General features: G+C 45.8%; 1 protein-coding gene across 3 annotated transcripts in view; it reads right to left on the reverse strand.

The window, feature by feature from the left end:
* The window catches only part of wwtr1 (WW domain containing transcription regulator 1), a 112,513-nt gene that overhangs the window by 40,890 nt on the left and 48,365 nt on the right, over positions 1 to 23,258 (reverse strand). For 2 of the 3 annotated variants that reach the window (XR_008724546.1, XM_055645712.1), the window contains exon 2: positions 6,081 to 6,173. The exons of the other annotated variant lie outside the window; for it this stretch is intronic. Coding sequence is in view for 1 of the 2 variants with exons in the window: in XM_055645712.1 (XP_055501687.1) it covers positions 6,081 to 6,173 (93 nt within the window). In the remaining variant the exon portion in view is untranslated. The remainder of the gene's footprint in view (positions 1 to 6,080; positions 6,174 to 23,258) is intronic. 3 annotated transcript variants of the gene reach the window in all.

Below are 23,258 nucleotides of genomic sequence, written 5' to 3' on the forward strand. Positions count from 1 at the left end.
ATCGAGAAATAGAAAAGCTATCTTGAGGATCTCAAGTGAGTCTCTTCTAAAAGAGATGATGAGTGAAGTTCGGACGTTACTGTGGAAAGTACCTGTGGAAATCCAGCTCTTAAACGGTTAACACTGCACAGGAGGGTGTCTGATAATTTCTCTCGGTGCCTGGACTGATGGGAAGGTGATTTAAAAATCTATCAAATGACTCAGCTGCCAATGCATTAAATGGTGAGATGGACAAACCTGTTCAACTTCTCATCCCATCAAGGGCAACAGCAGAATCACGACACCAGAGGTCTTCCCTGCTATTTGCCAGACCCCAGTACTGTCTTCTGAAATCCAACCCCTCAAAGCCATTGAGCCAACAACTGTACAGAATTAGGCAGTCCAAAAGATAAAAATTGTAGAAACAAAGAACTACAGAGGCTAGTTTATACCAAAGATAGATACAAAGTGCTGGAGTAACTCAGCGGGCAAGGCAGCATCTCTGGTGAAAAGTAATTGGTGACGTTTCGGTTTGGGATCCATAATCAGACTTTCTGACTGAAAAACCCAGGGGCAGCACAGTGGCGCAGCAGTAGAGTTGCTACCTTATAGGTGACTATGGTCTGCACGGAGTTTGTACATTCTCCCCGTGACCACGTGGGTTTTCTCCGGGTGCTCCGGTTTCCTCCCACACTACAAAAACGTAGAGGTTTGTGGGTTAATTGACTTTGGTAAAATTGTAAATTGTCTCTAGTGTGTAGGATTGATTGTATTAGTGTAGGGGGTAATTGCTGGTCAGTGTAAACTCGGTGCAGACTTGTCTAAAGTCTAAAGATGCTGCCAGACACGTTGAGTCACTCCAACACTTTGTGTCTATCTTTGGTCCAAATTATAATATTGTAAACTCAGTGGGTCAGGCAGCATCTCAAGAGAGAAAGGATAGGTGCCATTTTGGTTCCGGACCAATTCTACAAACTTTCAGACTGAAGAAGGGTCCCGACGTGAAACGTCACCCATCCTTTTTCTCCAGAGATGCTTCCTGACCCGCTGAGTTACTCCAGCACTTTGTGTCTATCCTTGGTGCAAAATATAATAGTGTTTTTCATCCTTCACACAGGCCCTCTGTTGCCTGTTGTGTGGAGTTCCGTGCCAAGGGAAGGTTGGTGGTCTATTCAGAAGGTTTTTCCAAACTTTCCCTGGCCTCTCCCTCACCCCTTTGCCTTCCCCTCGCAGCCACAAACCACGACTCCTGTACACACACATCAAAGGGGTCCCTGGGTTGGAGCGAGTGGGAAGTAGTGCGTCACTTGGCATTCACTTCTGCCTATACTCGCTGACTCAGAAGACTGTAAATCAGTCGGAGACCGACACAGAAACAAACCAGCTCCAAATGCACGGAGTCCTTGGTGTCAAACTCCGGACAAACTATCTGAACTTCCAACTGAGCAGAGGCTGGAGATACAGCACGGAAACTGGCCCTTCGGCCCACTGAGCCCATGCCGATCATTGATCACCCGTTCACATTAAGCCCATGTTATCCCACTTTCTCAAATCAGGGCTGGCAACACATGAGCTCGGGAAGGGTGGAGCAAATAATGGCCCATTGTTGGCTGGGGAAGGTGCGATAGTGAGAGGGATACAAGGATGTGAACAGTGGAACTGGTAGGACAACTATGGTGGTGGAGGGGGAGGGGGGAAGAGGGGAGAGAGGGAGTCTATTGTATCTTCAGTTTAAACTAGCATCTGCATTCCTTCCTACATATTCTGCCTTTAGTTTAGTTTAGAATTAGAGTGTGTAAGCGCTCTCTTTCGTCCTCTCGAGTCCACGCTGACCATCGATCACCCATTCACTAGTTCTATCCTACACACTAGGGACAATTTACAGAAGCCAATTAACTTACAAACCCGCACATCTTTGGCATGCAGGAGGAAACCCACCTGGTCACAGGGAGAGTGTACAAACCCCACACAGGCAGCACCCTAGGTCAGGATCGAACCCGGGTCTCTGGTGCTGTGAGGTAGTGGCTCTATCAGCTGCGGTACTGTGCTGCCCCACACCAGCTGAGCAGAGGCTCAGGTCTGCTGGTGTGACTGAGGAGCAGTCTATAAAGCAACTCTCTAATTAACTCCAACCTGAGTTTGAGTCTGCCAAGTCTTACTTAAAGCCACAAGAACTCAAGAACCATCCCTCTGGCTTTACATTTCACTCCCCCACTTCGTTCCTTGTCTGACTTCCTTTTGTCGCCTATTTGCCTCCAGCCTTTGTCACTTATTGCACTCATTTGGCAAACAGCCTCCCCCTCCCTTCCCTCACCGATATCCACCTATCACTTGCCAGGCTTTGTGTACTACCGGCAACTCTCTTTTACAGCTCTCCCCCCCCCCACCTCAATCAGTATGAAGAAGGGTCCTGACCCAAAATGGCGTCTGTCCATTCTCTCTGCAGATGCTACCTGACCAGTTGAGTTCCTCTCTGACTTTGTTTTTTTGTTCTGTATTCTAGCATCTGCAGTTTGGTGTGGCTTCAGCAATAACCCCCCCAATACATGGTAGAGTCACAAAGCAAGACAGCCCAAAACAGGCCATTCGGCCCAATTCAACCATGCTAACTACTTAGTCCCACTTACCTGTCACCTCTATCCCTTCAAACCTCTCCTATTCATGTAGCCCAGGTTTGTCAAATAGTTCCAGAGTTCTGAGAAGTGTTGTGAACCGCCATGGGGTATCTATGGGCCTCACCACACGCAAGCAAAAATTGCTGATATAAAATTCTGAGTAATTTAATTTAGAGGCTCTATATGATGAATCAATACAGTTTGCCACATGGAAGATGACCCTTGGGCAATTGAATCCTTGCCAGTCACAGTAGAGTGAGTTGTCCACCCACTTTCCAGTGTTTGTGGTTAGACAGTTGCATGGACAGAGAAAAGTACTTGTGCGTTTGACAATAAACTCAGTGTAGAAACAAAGAAATGCAGATGCTGGTTTATACCAGAGGAGAACCATCACCCATCGTTTTTCTCCAAAGGTTCTGCTGCCTGACCCGCTGAGTGACTCCAACTCTAGGGCAGCACGCTGGCGCAGCGGTAGAATTGCTGTCTCACGGCACCAGAGACCTGTGTTCGATCCTGCCTGTACGAAGTTTGTACCTTCTTCCTGTGATGGCGTGGGATTTGTTTTCAGGGTGCTCCGGTTTCCTTCCACACGCCAAAGACGTACAGGTTTGTGGGCTAATTGGTTTCTGTAAAAATCGTAAATTGTCCCTTGTGCGTAGGATAGTGCTAGTGCACTGGGTGATCGCTGGGCGGCGCAGACACAGTGGGCCGAAGGGCCATTTTCCACACAGTATCTCAAAAGCACTTTGTGTCTATCTTTGACAATAAATTTAACTCGACTTCGAGTCACAGAGTCACAGAGCACAAAGGTAGGCCCTGCAGCCTAACTCGTCCATGTTGACCAAGACGCCTCATCTAAGCTAGTATTATTTAGCTACGTTTGAGACTTATCCCTCTAAACCTTTCCTATCCATTTTCTTATACATGCTCTTGAGGTACCTCTCTCAACTACCTCCTCTGGCAGCTCGCTCCATATACCCACTATCCCGTGAGTGAAAAAGTTACCCCTCAGATTCGTATTAAATTAAGACCATTTCACCTTAAACCTATGTTTTTGATACCTCTACCCTGTGTATTGACAGGGTAATGAAACCCAGGGAAATGACTGTGAATTATCTATCTCTTCCCCTCATGACTTTATACGCATCTGAAGATCACCCCAATAGATGACATAGATCTTCAAATATTTGCTTTTTTTCTTGTATTTATCTAATTTCTTCTTTGAAACTTTCTCCTGAATCTGCTTCATTCATCAAATATTTGGACTGTAGTTATGGGTTATGGACAGGGATAGAATTTTGTCGCGGAAAAAGTTGACCACAATCGTAAAGCAAACATTGATATTTAGCAAAAAAAAAAGGCAAAACATTAAGAGCTGAATAGGTAACAGAAAAAAGAACAAGCTTTTCTTTTCACTACAGTTCATAAGTTCATAGGTTGTAGATACAGAATTAAGCCATTGAGCCCATCATCTTTACTCCGCCATTCAATCATGGCTGATCTATCTTTCCCTCCAAACCCCATTCTCCTCCCTTCTACTCATAACCCCTGACACCTGTACCGATCAAGAACCTATCAATCTCTGCCTTAAAAAGACTTGGCCTCCACAGTCTTTTTGGCAACGAATTCCACCGATTCACCACTCACTGACTCAAAGTTCCTCCTCATCCCCTTTCTATAAATACGTCCTTTTATTCTGAGGCTATGGCCTCTGGTCCTATACTCTAGTGGAAACATTCTCTCCACATCCACCCTATCCAGTTCTACAAGGTTACACCTGGAGAACTGTTTGCAGTTTTGGTCTCCTTACCTAAGAAAGGATTTACTTATCACCAGTGCTTTCTTTGTTACGTTACATGCCAGATAGTGTACTGGCACCTCTAAAAACTTAAATCCATTATTTATTTTGCCAGCAATGTGACGTTTATTTATTAATTGTGCACACTCGTACATTTCCATCGACAAAAAAAGTATTGCTGGTCACAGGAGGAATGCATGAAAGTTCATGAGACTGATTCTTGGGATGGTGAGATGTGAAGAAGTGGGTCACCCAATCCTGTATTTACCAGAGTATAGTCAGCAATTCTCAGAACAGGGTGGAGCTGTAGCATCACAGCGCCAGAGACGCAGGTTCGATCCTGACTACGGGCGCTGTCTGTCCGGAGTTTGCACGTTCTCCCTGTGACCACGTGTGTTTCCTCAGGGGTGCTCCATTTTACTTCAAATGTGAGTTTGTAGGTTAATTATCTTCTGTAAATTGTCCTTAGTGTGTAGGATGCAAAAGTGGGATAACATAGAACTAGTGTACAGGTGACCATGGTCAGCATGAACTCGGTGGGCCGAATGGCCTGTTGCCTCGTTGTATCTCTAAAACTCTAAAAATTGCCATCGGTCGAATACCTCCACGTATTTCCCCCATCCATTCTATTTTGCCTCACAGATCCATCAACGTCCAATTGTTCTGTTACAAAATACAGAAATTATTCTGTTACCCAGAGTAATTTACTGTGGCCAACCAGCCTATCAACCAGATTGTTGTTGGGATGTGGGAGGAAACTATAGCACCCTGGGGAAGCTCACATGATCACAAGGAGTACGTGCAAACTCGACACAGACAGGAGTCTCGGTCGGGAACGAACCGGGGTCAGTGGGTTTGTGCAGAATTTGAAACATACGTTTACAATCACGATAGCCACAAAGCGCTGGTGTAACTCAGCAGGTCAGGCAGCAATTCTGGAGTAAAGGAACAGGCAACATTTTGGATCGAGACCCTACATCAGACTCAATCGTGTGATTGGAGAACCAGTTACAAATCAGTCGAGTTTTACTTTTAATCCAATTTTAATTTTTAACTGTCCCATTGAAACATTAATATTATTTTAACTTTTAAACATTGACTAACAATTTTCAGTAATTTGTTTTTCTTGGGGTTATTTACTATCTTGTTAATACCATACACCATCCTCCTAACAGATCCGAATGTTTATTAAATGGGTGGCTGTTTATAGAGAACAGGAGCATATGTTTCGTATGTGTCGAGACAGACAATCTTTGCCAAAGTATTGCAACCCTAGACTTGGAGACACTGAAGATTACAGATGCTGAAATCTTGAACAAAGATCAAACTGCTGGGGGAACTCAGCGGCTCAGGCAGCATCTCTGGAGGCAAATATTCAGTCAACAGCTCGTGTTCCTTCATCTGGATTGAGCCTCAAACATGAGGGTCTCGACAGGATACGTTAATTGTCTATTTTTCGCCACAGATGCTGCCTGAACTGCGGATTTCCTCCCGCAGTTTTTTTTTTAATCAGCCAGAGACTTGATGGGTCAAAAGGCCTCGTTCTATGAGAAGGAAATATCTAGTTGAAACACAAATAATTCATCCAGGACTGGACAGGTTAGATGCAAGGAGGATGTTTTTCAGGCCATGAACACATGGCAGCACAGTGTTCAGCGGTAGAGTTGCTGCCTTACAGCGCCAGAGACCTGGGTTCGATCCTGACCACTTGTGCTGTCTGTACGGATTTTGTATGTTCTCCCTGTGACACGTGGGTTTTCTCCGGGTGCTCCGGTTTCCTCCTGCATTCCAAAGACATGCAGGTTGTAAGTTAATTGGCTTCTGTAAATTGTCCCTAGTGTGTTGGATAGAACTAGTGTACGGGGTGATGGCTGGTTGGCACGGACTCAGTGGGCCGAAGGGCCTGTTTCCACGCTGTACCTCTAAACTAAACTAAACATACTCTCACAGAAACATTCTCCTCAAGTTCCCTCAGTTTAGTTTAGTTTAAAGGTTATGGCATGGAAACAGGCCCTTTGGCCCACCAAGTTCATGCCCTCGGCCAGATGAAATAGAGAATGGTCTTAACCTGAAACATCACTTATTCCTTCTATCCAGAGATGCTGCCTGTCCCGCTGAGTTACTCCAGCATTTTGTATCTATCTCCGGCCATCGATCACCCGTTCACACTAGGTCTGTGTTATCCCACTTTCTCATCCACTCCCTACATACTAGGGCCAATTTACAGAGGCCAATGAACCTACAAATCCAAACATCTTTGGGACGTGGGAAGAAATCGAAGCACTCGGAGAAAACCCACGGCGTGACAGGGAAAACGAGCAAAAACGTTTGGGCAACACAGTGGCGCAGTGATAGGGTTGCTGCATCACAGCGCCAGAGACCCGGGTTCGATCCTGACGGCGGGTGCTGTCTGTGCAGAGTTTGTACGTTCTCCATGTGACTGGATGCTCCGGTTTCCTCCCACATTCCAAAGTCATGCAGGTTTATAGGTTAATTGGCTTCTGTAAAACTGCCCCAGGTGTGTTGGCTAGAACTAGGTGATCGCAGGTCGGTGCGTACTTGGTGTGCCGAAGAGCCTGATTCCATACAGTATCTCTGGCAGCGTGAGGCAGCAGCTTTACCAGCTATGCCACTGTGCTGTTCTCACCCCTATATTTCCTGATTCTCAACCTCCTACCAGCGGACACGGTCTCTCATTAATTCTATCCTAAAAATTTAATCAACGAACAAATAGTTGGAGGCCCTAGAATATAACTATTATAACTTGCCACCTGGTTGCATTGACCTGAACAGAAAGAATGGTAGCTGTTGGTGCAGAAGTCTAACAGGATCAGATTGCACAGAGTATGAGAGGCAAGTTAGTGGGATAATTTAACATGGACACACTGTGGTATGTAAGCAAAGAGCCCACACCTGTTCAAGCACCTATTTTAATAACATGACACACAAATGGTTGAAACAGATTTGCACAGAGGCCTGCGAACATTTGTCTGCGATGTTCTTGTATCAGCGCCCCAACTGCATTGTGCCAAGGAGGATGTGTAGTCAAGAGTGTTTTAATGTCATATGTCCCAAATTGAACAATGAAATTCTTATTCAGCAGCACAACAGATATGTAAAGATGGTACTCTGTACACAATATAATAAATGAAAAAAAAGTTCAGTAGATATATATACTGAACTTTTTAATATACTTTATATATATATAGAAGGTAGAAACAAAATGCTGGAGTAACTCAGCGGGACAGGCAGCATCTCTGGAGAGAAGGAATGGATGACATTTCGGGTCGAGACCCTTCTTCACACTGATGTCAGGGGAGTGGGTGGGACAGAGATAGAATGTAGTCGGAGACAGTAAGACTGGTGGGAGAACTGGGAAGGTGGAGGGGATGGAGAGAGAGGGAAAGCAAGGGCTATTTGAAGTTAGAGAAGTCATTGTTCATATCGCTGGGGTGTAAACTACCCAAGCAAAATATGAGGTGCTGTTCCTCAAATTTGCACTGGGCCTCACTCTGACAATGGAGGTGGCCCAGGACAGAAAGGTCAGATTGGGAATAGGAGAGGGAGTTAGTGCTGAGCAACCGGGAGCTCAGGTGTTCTGAGCGGAGGTGTTCAGCGAAACGATCGCCGGTCCCGCGCTTCGTCTCGCGGATGTACAGGAGTTGACAACAAGAACAACGGATACAGTAGATGAGGTTGGAGGAGGTGCAAGTAAACCTCTGCCGCACCTGGAAAGACTGTCGGGGTCCTTGGATGGAGTCGAGCGGGGAGGTAAAGAGGCGGAGCTGTGGGATATCGAGGAGAACCTAATGAGAGCCTCATCTATAATGGAAGAGGGGAACCCCTGTTCCATTAAGAATGAGGACATCTCCGATGATCTAGTATGAGAAACCTCATACTGGGCGCAGATGCGGAAAGGACAGAGGAATTGTGAGCAGGGGATAGAGTCTTTACAGGAAGCAGGGTGGGTAGAAGTGTAGTCTAGATTAGTGCTTCTTAAACTATTTCAGTGTCATTCACCTTTGAGTTTATCACAAAATTTTATTCACACTCTACTAAATTTTCTTATGTTTTTTTTGGTAATTTTCATCTTATTCTCCCCTTGTGCATAATTTTAGATATAATTTATTTTGTCACATGAAAAAAAAACATAAATTAACTAATTTCTTAAGTGATAATTTTATTCAACTTTTTGAACATCTTACAAATATGTAAAGAAAACTAGGAATGAAAAAAAAAAAGTTCATTACCACTGGAGTTGGAAAATAATTTTATTAGAATGATAAGAAAAACATTCCAATGTCTAAACACTGGGCTTCAGCCCCATCCTACCCTTTCGGGCTTTGCTTACTGCCGTTTTTTTCGTGAAAAATGTATGATCCCACCAGCTCATCTAGTATTCCCTAAAAGGCTATATTACAGTAAATTTGGGACATAACCTGCTACTTTGAAATTAGAAAACCATAGGTAGAGAGAAAAAAACATCAAATTTCCAGCTCCACTGCCATTAAAACGGATAAGAGCTTACTAACCACTTTAATGGCAATGCCTTTTTTAAGTATAGAAAAAAATATATAAATATCAGAATAAGTAAGTCATTCGCCCTACATTCACCCCTCTAGTTTCATTCACCCCAATAATAATTTCATTTGCCCTTGGGTGAACCATTCACCAGTTTAAGAAGCACTGGTCTAGATAGCTATGGGAATCAGTAGGTTTGTAGTAGATGTCTATCTTTCTCTTGCGATGGAGACGGGAAGATCCACAAACGGTAGGGAGATGTCGGAATATATACATACATATATACTGAACTATATACCAAACATTTTAATATACTTTTAATATTATATGCTATTTAACATTTCTACATTGCATTATTATAGTTAGCTTATTATATATACACACTCACACATATAAACAAACTATAATAGTGCAATACGTTTCATCTTATTCCACATTTTAAGTCGCCGCTGACAAGTGATTATCATCACCATTATCAGTGCAAAGAAAATAAAGGCCGATCACCGTGACAACGGGATCGGCAGCTCTGATCCATGTACATCCAACACATTCCCCCCTCCGTCCACACCTCCCCACCTCACTTGAGCATCGGCAAGTCGGAACGCATTCCTCCTTCAGCAGGTGTTCCACAGCTGCCTGGCTGCAACTCAGGGCACGGAAGGAATGTGGAGCCAGAGGAGTCATCGGCCTGTCCCTTCGGGGGGAGCGGACTGGGGGTGGGGAGGGGAGGGGGGAACATGTATGGCCCACCAGCCCCATCTGACTGGAGATGGGGTCAGGAACTAGCCAGTGGCCAGGTTCAGACTGAATAAGGATCCCAACCTGAAACGCCCGTTTTCTCTTGAGATGTTGCCTGACCCACGGAGTTAATTTAGTTTTAGTTTAGTTTAGAGATACAGCGTGGAAACAGACCCTTTGGCCCAACGAGTCTATGCCGGCCACAGATCACCTACACACTCGAGACAATTTACAGGGGAAAATGGAGGAGGACTGGCCAAATTGTGTGCCTTCCACCACAGTGATGAATGTTTATGTTAAAATTTTATTGTGTTTTTGTGTGTACTCTTTATCATTGTATCGCTGCTGACATATCATTTCACTTGCACTTTTTGTGCAATGTGACAAATAAACCGTTGTATTGTATTGTATTGTAGAAGGCAATTAACCTATAAACCTTTACATCTTTGGAATGTGGGAGGAAATCTGAGCACCCGGAGAAAAGCCATGTGGTCACAGGGAGAACGTACAAACACCATACCAACAGCACCTGTAGTCAGGATCGAACCCGGGTCTCTGGCGCTGTGAGGAAGCAACTCTACCGCTGCACCACTGAGCTGCATCTTGTGCCTAGCCAGGATTAGACGGTCGCTGCTGGGCACAGATGGACCGCAAACCTCAGGCTGCACAAATCTTAAAGTCGGAAGGATTATGGAATACCTCAGAAGCCGTTTCAAGGATACAACAGTAGTAAAAAAAATTGCGGGTGAATTGTGAGTGAGAATGAACAGAGATGAATTTCCAATCAACTATTTTAAAAAAGACACAATGTGCTGGAGTAACTTGGTGGGTCAGGGCAGCATCTCTGGAGAAAAAGGATGGGTGATGTTTCCCAGACTGGGACATCTCAAGATAAAATTCTCAAGACAAAACGGGTAGATGGCGTTTCAGGTCAGGATCCTTCTTCAGACAGAACCTAGTTCCCGACCTCCATCTACAGTCAGAGGGGGCTGGGGGTGGTGGTCCATATTGGTTCTCACCCTCAGACTGAATGTAGGGGGTGGGGGGAAGAGTGAAGTGCTGAGTCGAGGAAAGACCAGGACCAATTAGAGCCAGCTACAGAAAAAGGATGATAATGTTTCAGGTTGGGACCCTTGTTCAAACGTCACCCATCCTTTTTCTCCAGAGATGCCACTTGACCCGCTGAATTACTCCAGCATTTTGTGTCTATCTTTGGTATAAACCAGCGTGTGCGGTTCTTTGCTTCTAAACGATGTTTCAAGTCAGAACCAATCTTTAGTCAGACTGCCCCGAAACATCTGTCCATGGACAACATCTGTCCATTTTCCCCTACAGATGCTGTTGCCTGACCTATTGAGTTCCCCCAGCACTTTGTTTCTTACGGAAGATTCCAGACTCCACAGTCTCGACTGTAGGTTGGGATTTTCTTCTTTGCAGGGTGGCAGACTGTGGGATAAACTCAGCGAAGTTTCCACAATCATGAGGGGAAAGGATAAAGTGAACACTCACAGTTTTTTTTCCCTGGGGTAGAGGATTCAAAAACTAGATGAACATGAAATGTAGGAGTAACTCAGCAGATCATACAGCATGGATAAAATGGATAAGTGGCGTTTCAGGTTGGGACCGTCAGTCTTCAGACTGGAGAATAACACGGAATAAACCAGCATCTGCAGTTACACAGAGGGGAGAGAGTTAAGAGGGTAATCGGAGGCAACTTTTTCGCTTGGAGAGTAGACCATATCGTGAAAAAACTGCCAGCGGAAGCTAGAGAAGATACTTATAAAAATAACTTTGAACAGATATATAGCATAAAAATATAATGGAAGTGTTTAAGTGCACAAGGGCCAAATGCAGGGGAATGGGTCAAGTCTAGAATTGCAACTTGGTCAGCGTGGACAAGGTGGCCTGAAGGGGCTGTTTCCATGTGTAGGAAGGAACTGCAGATGCTGGTTTACACCAAAGACAGACACAAAATGCTGGAGTAACTCAGCGGGTCAGGCATAAGCATTGTTCCCTTATCAAGCACACTGTGAATGGCTCGATTGTAATCAAGATTCAAGATTCAATTTAATTGCACATGTACCAATGAAGGTGCAATGAAATTTGAGTGAATCTGTGGAATTCATTGCCAGGGACGGCTGTGGAGGCCAGGTCAGTGGATATTTTTAAGGCAGAGATAGATAGATTCTTGATTAGTACGGGTGATAGAGGTTATGGGGAGAATGCAGGAGAATGGGGTTGAGAGGGAGAGATAGATCAGCGATGATTGAATCGCAGAGTAGACTTGATGGGCCGAATGGCCTAATTCTGGTCCTATTACAGGAACATGAACATGAACATGAAGGCAGCATCTCTGGAGAAAAGGAGTAGGTGATTTTTCGGGTCTTCAGACAGCATGTTTCCGCGCTGTATAACTCCATGACCACGTAAGGACGAAAACAATAGAGTGTAACAATCCGAACTGTGCTGTAGTAACCTCTGCCAACACTGTCAGACCCTCTCAAAAGGCTTCCTCCCACAGCAGTGGGCACATCACTCCTTCAAGCCTGTGACACAGTTTATTAAACTCACAGCCAATCTGTACCTCAGTCTCCATTTACCTACTTCAACTCTGAATATGCAGCTTAACAAGATTCTACTCCAAATTACATTGGCGTTGAGAGCCTCTTGAATGAGTGGACGTCAGGATTCGCTGCCAATTTTAGTGAGAAACTGCTTCCAGGCCCTGTGGTATATGGCCGGACTCCAACCTTGAGGTAGCGTGAGCGGGCCATTACGGTGCAGACTGTGTGACTGACCCATGAACAATGGCAGAGCGAGCGCTCATGCTGATATATTGCCCGGTGGAATATTCATGCGCCTGTCTGACAGGTAGAATTGAAGGTGTCGGAAAGGAGATAGAATCAGGGGTCACCATGACATCAAGCAGGGGGTGAAATTAAACAGGAATGCATATAAGGTTCAGCACAGTGGCGCAACGGTAGAGTTGCTGCCTTACAGTGCCAGAGACCCAGCTTGGATCCTGACTATGGAATTCTCTGCCTCAGAGGGCAGTGGAGGCCGGTTGTCTGGATACTTTCAAGACAGAGCTAGAGAGGGCTCTTAAAGATAGCGGAGTCAGGGGATATGGGGAGAAGGCAGGAATGGGGTACTGATTTAAGACTTAAGACGGGACAAAGACTTAAGACTTTTGTCTTCCATCACAGTGAGGAGGTGCCTGGTGAACTCAATCTGGTGGATGTTTATTTGTGTTTATTGTGTGTTTTTGTCATTTTTACTATATGCAGGACTGCAAGGCAACAAAATTTCAGTCAGACCGCAAGGTCTGACAATAAAGGCTACTTTGACTTTGACTTTGGGGATGATCAGCCATGATCACATTGAATGGCAGTGCTGGCTCGAACGGCCGAATGGCCTACTCCTGCACCTATTGTCTATTGACTATGGGTACCATCTGTGCGGAGGGGGGGAGGCTAGGGGAGTGTAAGATGAAGTTATTGGAAATTAGGGAACTCAATGTTCATACCGCTGGGTTGTAAGGAGTGTAGTTGGATGATGCTGTAGACACAACATGCTGGAGTAACTCAACGGGTCAGGCAGCATCTCTGGAGAAAAGAAATAGGTGACGTTTCGGATCAAGACCCTTCTTCAGGTCAATACCCTGGGTCAAGACCCTTTTGGGTCAATACCCTGCATCTGCAGTTCATTCCTACACATATTGTTCACAGTTGATGCTGTGTACAATGCCTCTGACTGAATCAATGGGAAGATGAAGGAACCCAACAGAAAGCAGCTGCTTCACTTGGCAGTGATGCAGTCGTCTCGGTTTGGGACGGTCATGGCTTTAGCGACAAGCATGTTGACAAGCTTCAAAGGAGGCAATGTGAGAAGCCCCGGAGAGCGCAGGCTACAGTCGTGGAAAGGAATGGAGCTCAGCTGTCGGGAGCTGGTGGGACAACTATTTCTCCCTTCTGTCGCCATGCCCACCGTGGAGCCAGACTGAGGGTGTGAGTGAGTGGGGGGACATCCAGCACGGCGCCAGTTCCCATCCCTCCGCAGCTTTGGACCAGTCACCCTACACCCAGCACCTGTCAGTGTACCAGAAGCACCCAGCTTCCATCATTGTCCTATAGAGTCACACAGCACGGACACAGGCCCTCCGGACCAACTCGTCCATGCCAACCAAGATGATAATAATAATAATAATAATAAATTTTATTTATGGGCGCCTTTCAAGAATCTCAAGGACACCTTACAAAAATTTAGCAGGTAGAGGAAAAACATGTAAGGAGAATTAAATAAATAGTAGAGACATGACTAGTACACAAAGTAAAGACAGAATACAATTCAAAACACAATATGAGGCAATTAATGCACAGATGAAAAGGGAGGGGGACGTGGGGCTAAGGATAGGCAGAGGTGAAGAGATGGGTCTTGAGGCGGGACTGGAAGATGGTGAGGGACACGGAATTGCGGATCAGTTGGGGGAGGGAGTTCCAGAGCCTGGGAGCTGCCCTGGAGAAGGATCTGTCCCCAAAACTGCGGAGGTTGGACTTGTGGATGGAGAGGAGACCGGCTGATGTGGATCTGAGGGACCGTGAGGGTTGGTAGGGGGAGAGGAGGTCAGTGAGATATGGGGGGGCCAGATGGTGGAGGGCTTTGTAGGTGAGGATCAGGATTTTGTAGGTGATCCGGTGGGAGATGGGAAGCCAGTGAAGTTGTTTGAGGACTGGAGTGATGTGATGCCAGGATTTGGTGTGGGTGATGAGTCGGGCCCCACCTCAGCTAAACCCATTTGTCAATATTCCTCTAAACCGTAGATAGACACAAAATGCTGGAGTAACTCAGCGAGTTTAGTTTAGTTTAGTTTAGAGATACAGTGCATCCCACTGAATCCGCGCCGACCAGCAACCTCCACACACAAACACTATCCTACACACTAAGGACAATTTACAAATTTACCAAGCCAATGAGCCTACAAACCTGTACGTCTTTGGAGTACGGGAGGATGACGGAGCTCCCGGATAAACCCACACGGGTCATGGGGAGACCATGCAAACTCCGTACAGACAGCACCCGGGTCAGGCAGCATCTCTGGAGAAAAGGTATAAGTGATGTTTCGGGTCAGAACCCTCTTCAGCTGAAGAAGGGTTCTGACCCGAAACGTCACCTATTCCTTTTCTCCAGAGATGCTGCCTGACTCGCTGAGTTACTCCAGCATTTTGTGTCTATCTTCAGTATCAACCAGCATCTGCAGTTCCTTCCTACACATTCCCTCTACAACTCTCCTATCCATGTACCTGCACAAGTAGCTTTTAAATACTGTTACAGTAGCTGCCTCCTCCAGCAGCTCGTTCCATATACCTACCACCTTGAGTGCGAAAGTTGCCCCTCAGGTTCCTATTAAATCTTCCCCTACTCACCCTAAACCCATGCCCTCTGGTTCTTGATTCCCTTACCCTGGGTAAAAGACTCTGCAATCACCCTATCAATTCACCTCATGATTTTATATATATCTATAAGATCACCCCGTTGCCTTCAAACGCTTCAAGGAATAAAGTCCCAGCCTGCCCAACCTTTCCCTATGTCTCAGGCCCTGGCAATATCCTTGTGAAGCTTTCCCTGCACTCTTTCCAGCTTAATAACAGGGTGACCAAAACTGAACACAGTACTCCAAAATGCAGTCTCAGCAACGTTTTGTACAACTCTAACATAACTTCCCAACTTCTATACTCTATACGCTGACTAATGAAACCAAGGTGCCAAAAGCCATCTTTACACCCTGTGCGACCCTACTTTCTGGGAATGATGTAGCTGTATTCCTGGATCCCTCAGCTCTCTAACACTCCCAGGGCCCTATTATTCACTATTAAGGTCCTGTCCTGGTTTGACTTCCCAAAAAGCAGCACCTCACACTTATCTGCATGAAATTCCATGAGCCATTCCTCGGCCCATTTGCCCAGCTTTTCACCACAAGAGCCCATTAACAAAAGGCCAGAGGAATTCATTAGTTAGCCCTGATTCTGACATGTTTTTAAAGAATGGTTGTTTTTTTATTGAAGCTTTCACTTCCAGTCACACGAGCTGGAAAGGTCAAACTAAGCAAGAGTCAGAAACAGCATTTCGTAAATGGTGTGACCCATCGTTCTATTGCTCAGATGTTTCTTTTGTTTGTCTCTGTGGATTTACAGAGGGGGGCACACAGGGTCAGCTTTCATTATATTCTCCAGACTGAATTATAACCAGAAAAAATGTGCATTTCTCGCAAATCAGTCGGGCAAAGCGAGTCAGCCCCAGCCCTTTATAAACTGTTGTCGCTCTGCCCATTCCAGTCTCGATACCACTGTTGTTTTTCAAATGTTTTGAAACATTTCTGTATCGTGTCCAACTGAGGTGTTTTCCATTTTGCACAACAGTGCATTGTGCACACTGAAACCTTGCAAAAACCGTATATGCTACAATTGTCGGTAAGTTCATGGGCCACAGTTTCTCAGGAGTGTGGGAAGCTGAGAGGCAACCAGGTAGAAGTTAATAAAATAATGAGAGGCATGGACAAGGTGGGCTGAAGGGCCTGTTCCCATGTGTAGGAAGGAACTGCAGATGCTGGTTTGCACCAAAGATAGACACAAAATGCCGGAGTAACTCAGCGTGTCAGGCAGCATCTTTGGATTGCCCATGCCCATGAAGTATCCCAATCTATATGAAGTGTAAACCCAGGTCAATGCATGACGGTTTGAACAAACTGCAATTCTAACCGTCAGTGAAACTGTGGCCAATTAACTTACCGAATTGCACTTCTTTGGCAGAAACCCACGCATTAACTGGGGGAACATTCACCGAACATTCAAACTCCGTACTCCACTAGGTATATGTTCTCCCAGTATCGCATCCAACACACTAGGGGCAATTTACCGAAGCCAATTAACCTACAAACCTGCATATCTTTGTGATGTGGGAGCAAACCGGAGCACCCGGAGAAAACCAGCGCAGTCACAGGGAGAACGTGCAAACTCCGCACAGACGGGACAGATTGTCGGGATTGATCCTGGGTTTCTGGCGTTGTGAGGCACCAGTTCTACCACTGCATCATTGGGTACTGTCTCAATGTAATCTAATATTCCTCCACTCTTGTAGGAGTTCCCCATATGATGTGCCTATGTATACTGATTTTATTTTTACTAAACTCCAGGCAAAACAAAATTATGTGTGACACGAAAGTACCATTGAAGCATCGAATCTAAGGCACTAACTAACAGTTACTGCCACACATCCACCGCCTGACAAACCATTTATTGTACAGAGACAAGCCGGTAATGTGTGCGAGCAACCTGCACTGACATCAAGAAATATAAAGAAAAGCTCGTCCACACTTGAATATCGCCAACTTTCCAAGATTGCCCCGCAGTTTCCTGGAATTAAATATTAATCCCCAGGACGCTGCTGCCAACGAGACATTGGGAAATGTCAACAGGTGTTTAAAATAAGTAGCATGCTGATTTCATTTACTTTAAGGAGGTCCCTTTGATCAGTCATTAACCACACAAGACAGGATGGGGAAAGGGGGTTGAATCATCCAACAGATAACAAAGTATCGGTTTGCTCTCCGTTATGCGTGGGAGGATGGAGGATCATAAATAGGGACATCGCTAGTGATTCATGCAGAGGGTGTGGTGCAAGTGGAAGGAGAAACATTTAGACAGGTACATGAATAGGCTTGGTTTAGAGGGATATGGGCCAAATGTAAGCAGGTGGGACTAGTGTAGATGGGACATGTTGGTCAGTGTGGGCTGGTTTCCATGCTGCATGACTCTATGACACCATGTGACGTCAAGGGATGTGTCCAATCGGAACCAGCAACCATACAATGTGACCTTCACTTTAGAGTTTAGAGTTACAGCACGGAAACAGGCCCTTCAGCCCACGAGTCCGCGCCGACCAGCGATCACCCCAACACCAGCATTATCCTACACATTCGGATCAATTTACAAATTTTACTGAAGCCAATTAACCTACAAAACTGCATGTCTTTGGAATGTGGTAGGAAACCAGTGCATTCGGAGAAAACCCACATGGTCACAGGGAAAATGTACAAACTCCGTACAGACCGTCGTCACGATCAATCCCGGAATTGGATCGTACATGGATAGGAAAGCTTACAAGGGATAAGGTTCAAACACAGACAAATGCGGCATGTTGGTCTCTGTGGGTAAGTCGGGTTGAATGACGCTGTATGACGCTATGACTATAAACGGGACTTGCTTTGATGGGAGGCATCTTGATCAGCATGGACAGGTCGGGCTGAAGGGCCTGCTTCCGTGACTCCATGACTTGAATTGTTCTGTTTTAACTGAGCACACAGACTTTGACAAGTCTAAAACCAGTCTGAGGTGGATGCAGAAGTTCTGACTGCGGTTTTCAGCCTTATTAGCAAATGTAAAGAGTTGCCACCTTCACAGTACTTTTGCAAGTCTATTATTAGCGAGCTCCGAAAATACCTCAGGCCTTCACAAACTCCGAGACAGCTCGCCCCGGCTTTGACAGCTGTTGCAAAGCATCTTGGGTGGCTCTAATCAACCCGCTCCCCCCCTTACTCTCTCTAATCAACCCCCTCCCCCCCCCCCCCCCCCCCCCGCTTACTCTCTCTCTCTCACCCCCCCCCCCCCCCCCCCTGCAACTACTACTTTAGGCCCTGCTCGTACAGTCAACCCAGTGGGACGTATTAGCATGAGGCATTCGGGGCAGCTGCTATGTGTGAACACCTATCTATAGCCAGCCACTTACCACAGTAGAAATCATCCAGCTGCCTGCAACTACTACTTTAGGCCCTGTTTCCATGGAAGCTGCCAAGACCTTATCCCCTCCACCTTTCCCAAATCAAAACAGACCAAAGATCTGACCACTTGTACACTTTCCATTCAGCTCAGGGTTCTCTCTCTTTATTAGATGTTCACCCGACTTGGGATCAAAACAAAACAATGGAACTGTTCAGTACTGAGCTGAGGCCATTTGCCTCTTTATGCCATTGATAGAGAACTCCAACTGCAATGAGAGCGGCACAGTGGCACAGTGGTAGAGTTGCTGCCTCACAGCGCAAGAGACCTGGGTTCAATCCTGACTACGGGTGCTGACTATATGGAGCTTGTACGTTCTCCGTGTGACCACGTGGGTTTCTTCCAGCTGCTCTGGCTTCCTCCCACATTCCAAAGACGTGCTGGTTTGCAGGTTATTTGGTAAAAAATTGGCCCGAGTGTGTAGGATAGAGCTAATGCGGGGGTGATCGCTGGGCAGTGCGGACTCAGTGGGCCAAATGGCCTGTTTCAACACTAACTCTAAAACTAAAGTGTGTTTCCAATAGTCTGGAAAGTCTGATAATGCAACACCACCAAAGATCTAGATGATAATTCTCTGCTCCTGTGATAAAAGGCAGGAGGGTGAGAACACAAGTGTACATGAAATAAGCTTGTGAATAACCTACTTGCAATCATAGAGTCTCACAGCGCGGAAACAGGCTCTCCGGCCAAACTTACCAATACCGACCAACATGTCCCACCTGCCTGCGTTTGGCCCTTATTCCTCTAAACCTGTCTTATCCATGTACCTGTCTAAATGCCTCTTACACATTGCGATAGTACCTGCCTTAACTACCTCCTCAAGTACACAACTTAGAAATAGGCCATTCAGCCCACCAAGCCAATACCAACCAGTGGGCTCATATCCCTATGAATTCCATCTTCCAGCACTTGGCCTGTTGCCATTTATCCCTCGGAAATACAATTGCTTATCGAGATATCCTTTAACTGCTGTCAGTAATTCTGCTTCCACCATCATCCCCTGCATTCCTGCTATCACCACTCTGGGCGAATAAGAGCCCCTCTAAATCACTCATCGCTACCTTAACTCTATGTCAAGAGGACATTTTATTTGCCTCTGGCATGGGGAAAAGAGTATCAATCTATGCTACCTACACCCCTCAGAATTGTATACACCTCAATTGTGTTCACAGTCAATCTCCTCCACTATGAGGAAAACAGACCTACATTAGCTTCTCCATGGGGAGCAGAACTAACCGCTCCAGTCTCTTCTCATAACTAAAACACTCCATCCCTGGCAATGTCCTGCATATCCTTCTGCCCATCTGAAAGTCTTTTAAACGCTGCTGTTGCATCTGCGTCCACCGCCACCCCTGGCAATGCGTTCCAGGCACCCACCACCCACTGTGCGGACAAACTTGCCCCACACATCTCCTTTAAACTTTGCCCTCTCACTTTAAAGCTGTGCCCTCTCGCTATGCTCTAGTTTAGTTTAGAGATACTGCACACAAACAGGCCCTTCGGCCCTGCCCAGTCCACACAGACCAGCAATCCCCGCACACTAACACGATCCTACACACCCTAGGGACAATTTACAATTATGCCAAAGCCAATTAACCTACAAACCTGTACGTCTCTAGTCGTTGACATTTCCACCATAGGAAACAGTTGCTGACGCTCCCCTGTCTATGCCTCTCATCATTTTATATAAAAATGAATAATAACACATGCATCAATAAAATAGATTGCTTGGTTTCCAACACACTGCGGGTTAGCGTGCAATGTACAAATTGACTGGGGGCTAAACTCTTCCTTGAGTCACCTCAGACTGACCACCACTCGTAGATCTAGGACCAATCATCCACCCACTTCTAACCATATTTTAAAAGGCCATTTACAACCTTTGTTCTGCATACACAGTGGTTTCAAACAGGATCAGATTGTAGAATGCAAGGATATAAGTATGCAGACAATACAAAACAGGCATTCACACAACGATACATTCACATAACCATTTCTGCATATAATTTTCTCAAATAATAAACTCCGAATGAACTGAGGCAATGCACGTACATTCCATGTAAAGAGAGACAAGATCTCCTTTGTTGCTTTACAGTGGCTGGGGCCCAAATCCTTCCGATTGCAAATTTATAATGAGAAACCTGCCCATGGTAGGTTGAGGATAAGTTTTTTGTTTAAAGGGGCAGTTACAGTAACTTACATATTGAAAGCTCCCACAAGAGGCCCCACATGTGAGGATGACGATATAATCACTGCAGAACAATTCCCCTGCACCTCTTGGAAATTAACACTTGGCATTTACTACTTTCACCTTAACAACAGCCTAGGCCCAGTTCAGCATCTCACTTGAAAGACACTACCTTTAACAATGTAGCTCTCCCACAGTACCCCCACTCCAGTCTTCACCCTGATTTTACAAGACGTAGGAGCAGAATTGGGCCATTCAGCCCATTGAGTCTCCCCTGCCATTCAATCATGGCTGATCTATTTTCCCCTCTCCATCCCATTCTCCTGCCTTCTACGCGTAACCCTTGACACCTGTACTGATCAAGTACCAATGTCTGGGCTTCCACAGCTGTCTGTTGCAATGATTTTAGTTTTCAAACATCTGGAGCAGGAGTTAAACCCCTAATTAACAGAGTCAGGGACCAGAATGGCCTGCCTCTACTAGCCAAGCCACGACAACAAGCATGGAGAGCTAACCACTGAATGGACAGCAACGTGGAAACGGGTTGAAGACCATGCCATCGATCTGCTGCTGCCAGCTCAAGGTGCCAGGTGATCGGAGAATGGGAGCACAAGGATTTAGAATCAGAGCCCTCAGAATTATAGTGTCGTGGAAGCAAGCCCTTCAGCCCAACTTGCCCATGCATACCAACATGTCCCATCTACACTAGTCCCACCTGCCTGCATTTGACCCATATGCCTCTAAACCTATCCTATCCATGTACCTGTCTAAATGTTTCTTAAACATTGCGATAGTACCAGTCACAAATACCTCCTCCTAGCTTGTTCCACACACCCACAACTCTTTGTGTAAAAAAGTTACCCCTCAGATTCCTATTAAATCTTTCTCCCCTCACCTTAAACCCATGTCCTCTGGTTCTCGATTCCCCTCCTCTGGGCAAAAGACTCTGTGCATTTACCCAATCTATTTGTCTCAAGATTTTGTAAACTTCTACAAGATCACCCCTCATCCTCACCCTCCCTTCATTTTTATTGATACTAGATCCATCTCTCCCTGAGGTAGTATTTTCCTTTTGCTAAATCCAAGCCACTCTTATCATTTTTGCTCAGCTCCAATGCTCTTTATAATTGAATAATACAGCACGATGAGCAATCTATCTTCGTTGGTTGGTTTCACTCTCCGTAAGACCCTGTTAAATCTATTCCTTAACTAGAGGCTTCCCAAGATTATTGCCGAGCTTTGGCACGAGCGAGCAATGAGCAATTACTCGCTGTCTCAACATTTCTTTCCAGAGTGAGCAATTCTCTCCTCCTTGTCATAGTTTCCAGCTGATAAGAAGGTCTCACAAAGGTCACTTCTCCAGAACGCTCCAGTGTTGAACGAAGAGGCAAAGGGGTGTGCGGGTGGGGGTTGGGTAGGAGTACAGCAGCAAGAAAGGGGAGACAGGCTGCCTTCTGGAGTACTGCCCCTTCGTACCACACGGGGACTGGGGCAGCGCCGCTCCTTCAGAGCAGCCTGTCAGCCAAAGCATCAACTTAAGCTGAGGTGAACAGACAAACACAAACAGGGCACGTCAGCCGCAAAGACAGATTCCAACCTCTGCAGACACACACACACGCAACCAGGCGCTGCAGTTCTCAAAGAGCTGTGCGGTCCAGAAACAAGCCCTTCAGCCTGTGCGGCACAGTGGCGCAGCGGTAGAGTTGCTGCCTCACAGCGCCAGAGACCCGGGTTTGATCCTGACTATTGGTGCCGTCTGTACGGAATTTGTACGTTCTCCTTGTGACTGCATGGATTTTCTCCGGGTGCTCCGGTTTTCTCCCACACTCCAAAGACGTGCAGGTTTGTAGGCTAATTGGCTTCGGTAAAATTCGTAAATTGTCCCTCGGGTGTAGGATAGTGTTTGTGTACAGGGTGATCACTGGTCGGCGTGGATGGATGCTGTTTCTGCGCTGTGTCTTTTAAATCTAAAGTCTAAAACTAACTGCAAGATCTTTGGCAGACCAATATCTTGAGGGCTTGACTTTGTAGATTAGAAGGAACATTACTCTTTCCACACTCTTCAATACCTACACTGCAGTTCAAAGATTAGATTCATCTATAATTTTTATATCAATTAAACACTGCCTCCGGCTTTCAACCTGGTCCACAGCTGCCAATTATGACAATTATCAGTTACATAGATTCATTAATGATAGAGTCCTTTAAAGGAACAATGTTCTCCCATCACAGTGATGCACCATCAAAGCCACTTCCTTCATGCCTTGACTTACTAACAAAGCGGAAAATGCTCAGCCCGATCACCACCTCAAATTAACCTTCAGCAGCAGATAAAAAGGCAAGTTTTGCAACAGAAGAAGTAAGGTTTGGATATGCATGCACCATCTTTCCCAATCTCTGGTCTTTGCTCAGCTCTTCACAGCCACTGTTTCAAGATGGGTTGAAGGGCCTGTTTTCATGCTGTACAGCTCAATGACTCGATGACTCTAGAACGCTAGTTGGTAACTGCGGAAATAGGGGAGTTTTTGCAGTCATAGTCACTGAGTCATACAGCGTGCCCAACATGCCCACACCAACCAACATGTCCC

This window comes from Leucoraja erinacea, chromosome 14 (genome assembly GCF_028641065.1).
Source record: "Leucoraja erinacea ecotype New England chromosome 14, Leri_hhj_1, whole genome shotgun sequence".
NCBI lineage: Eukaryota > Metazoa > Chordata > Chondrichthyes > Rajiformes > Rajidae > Leucoraja > Leucoraja erinaceus.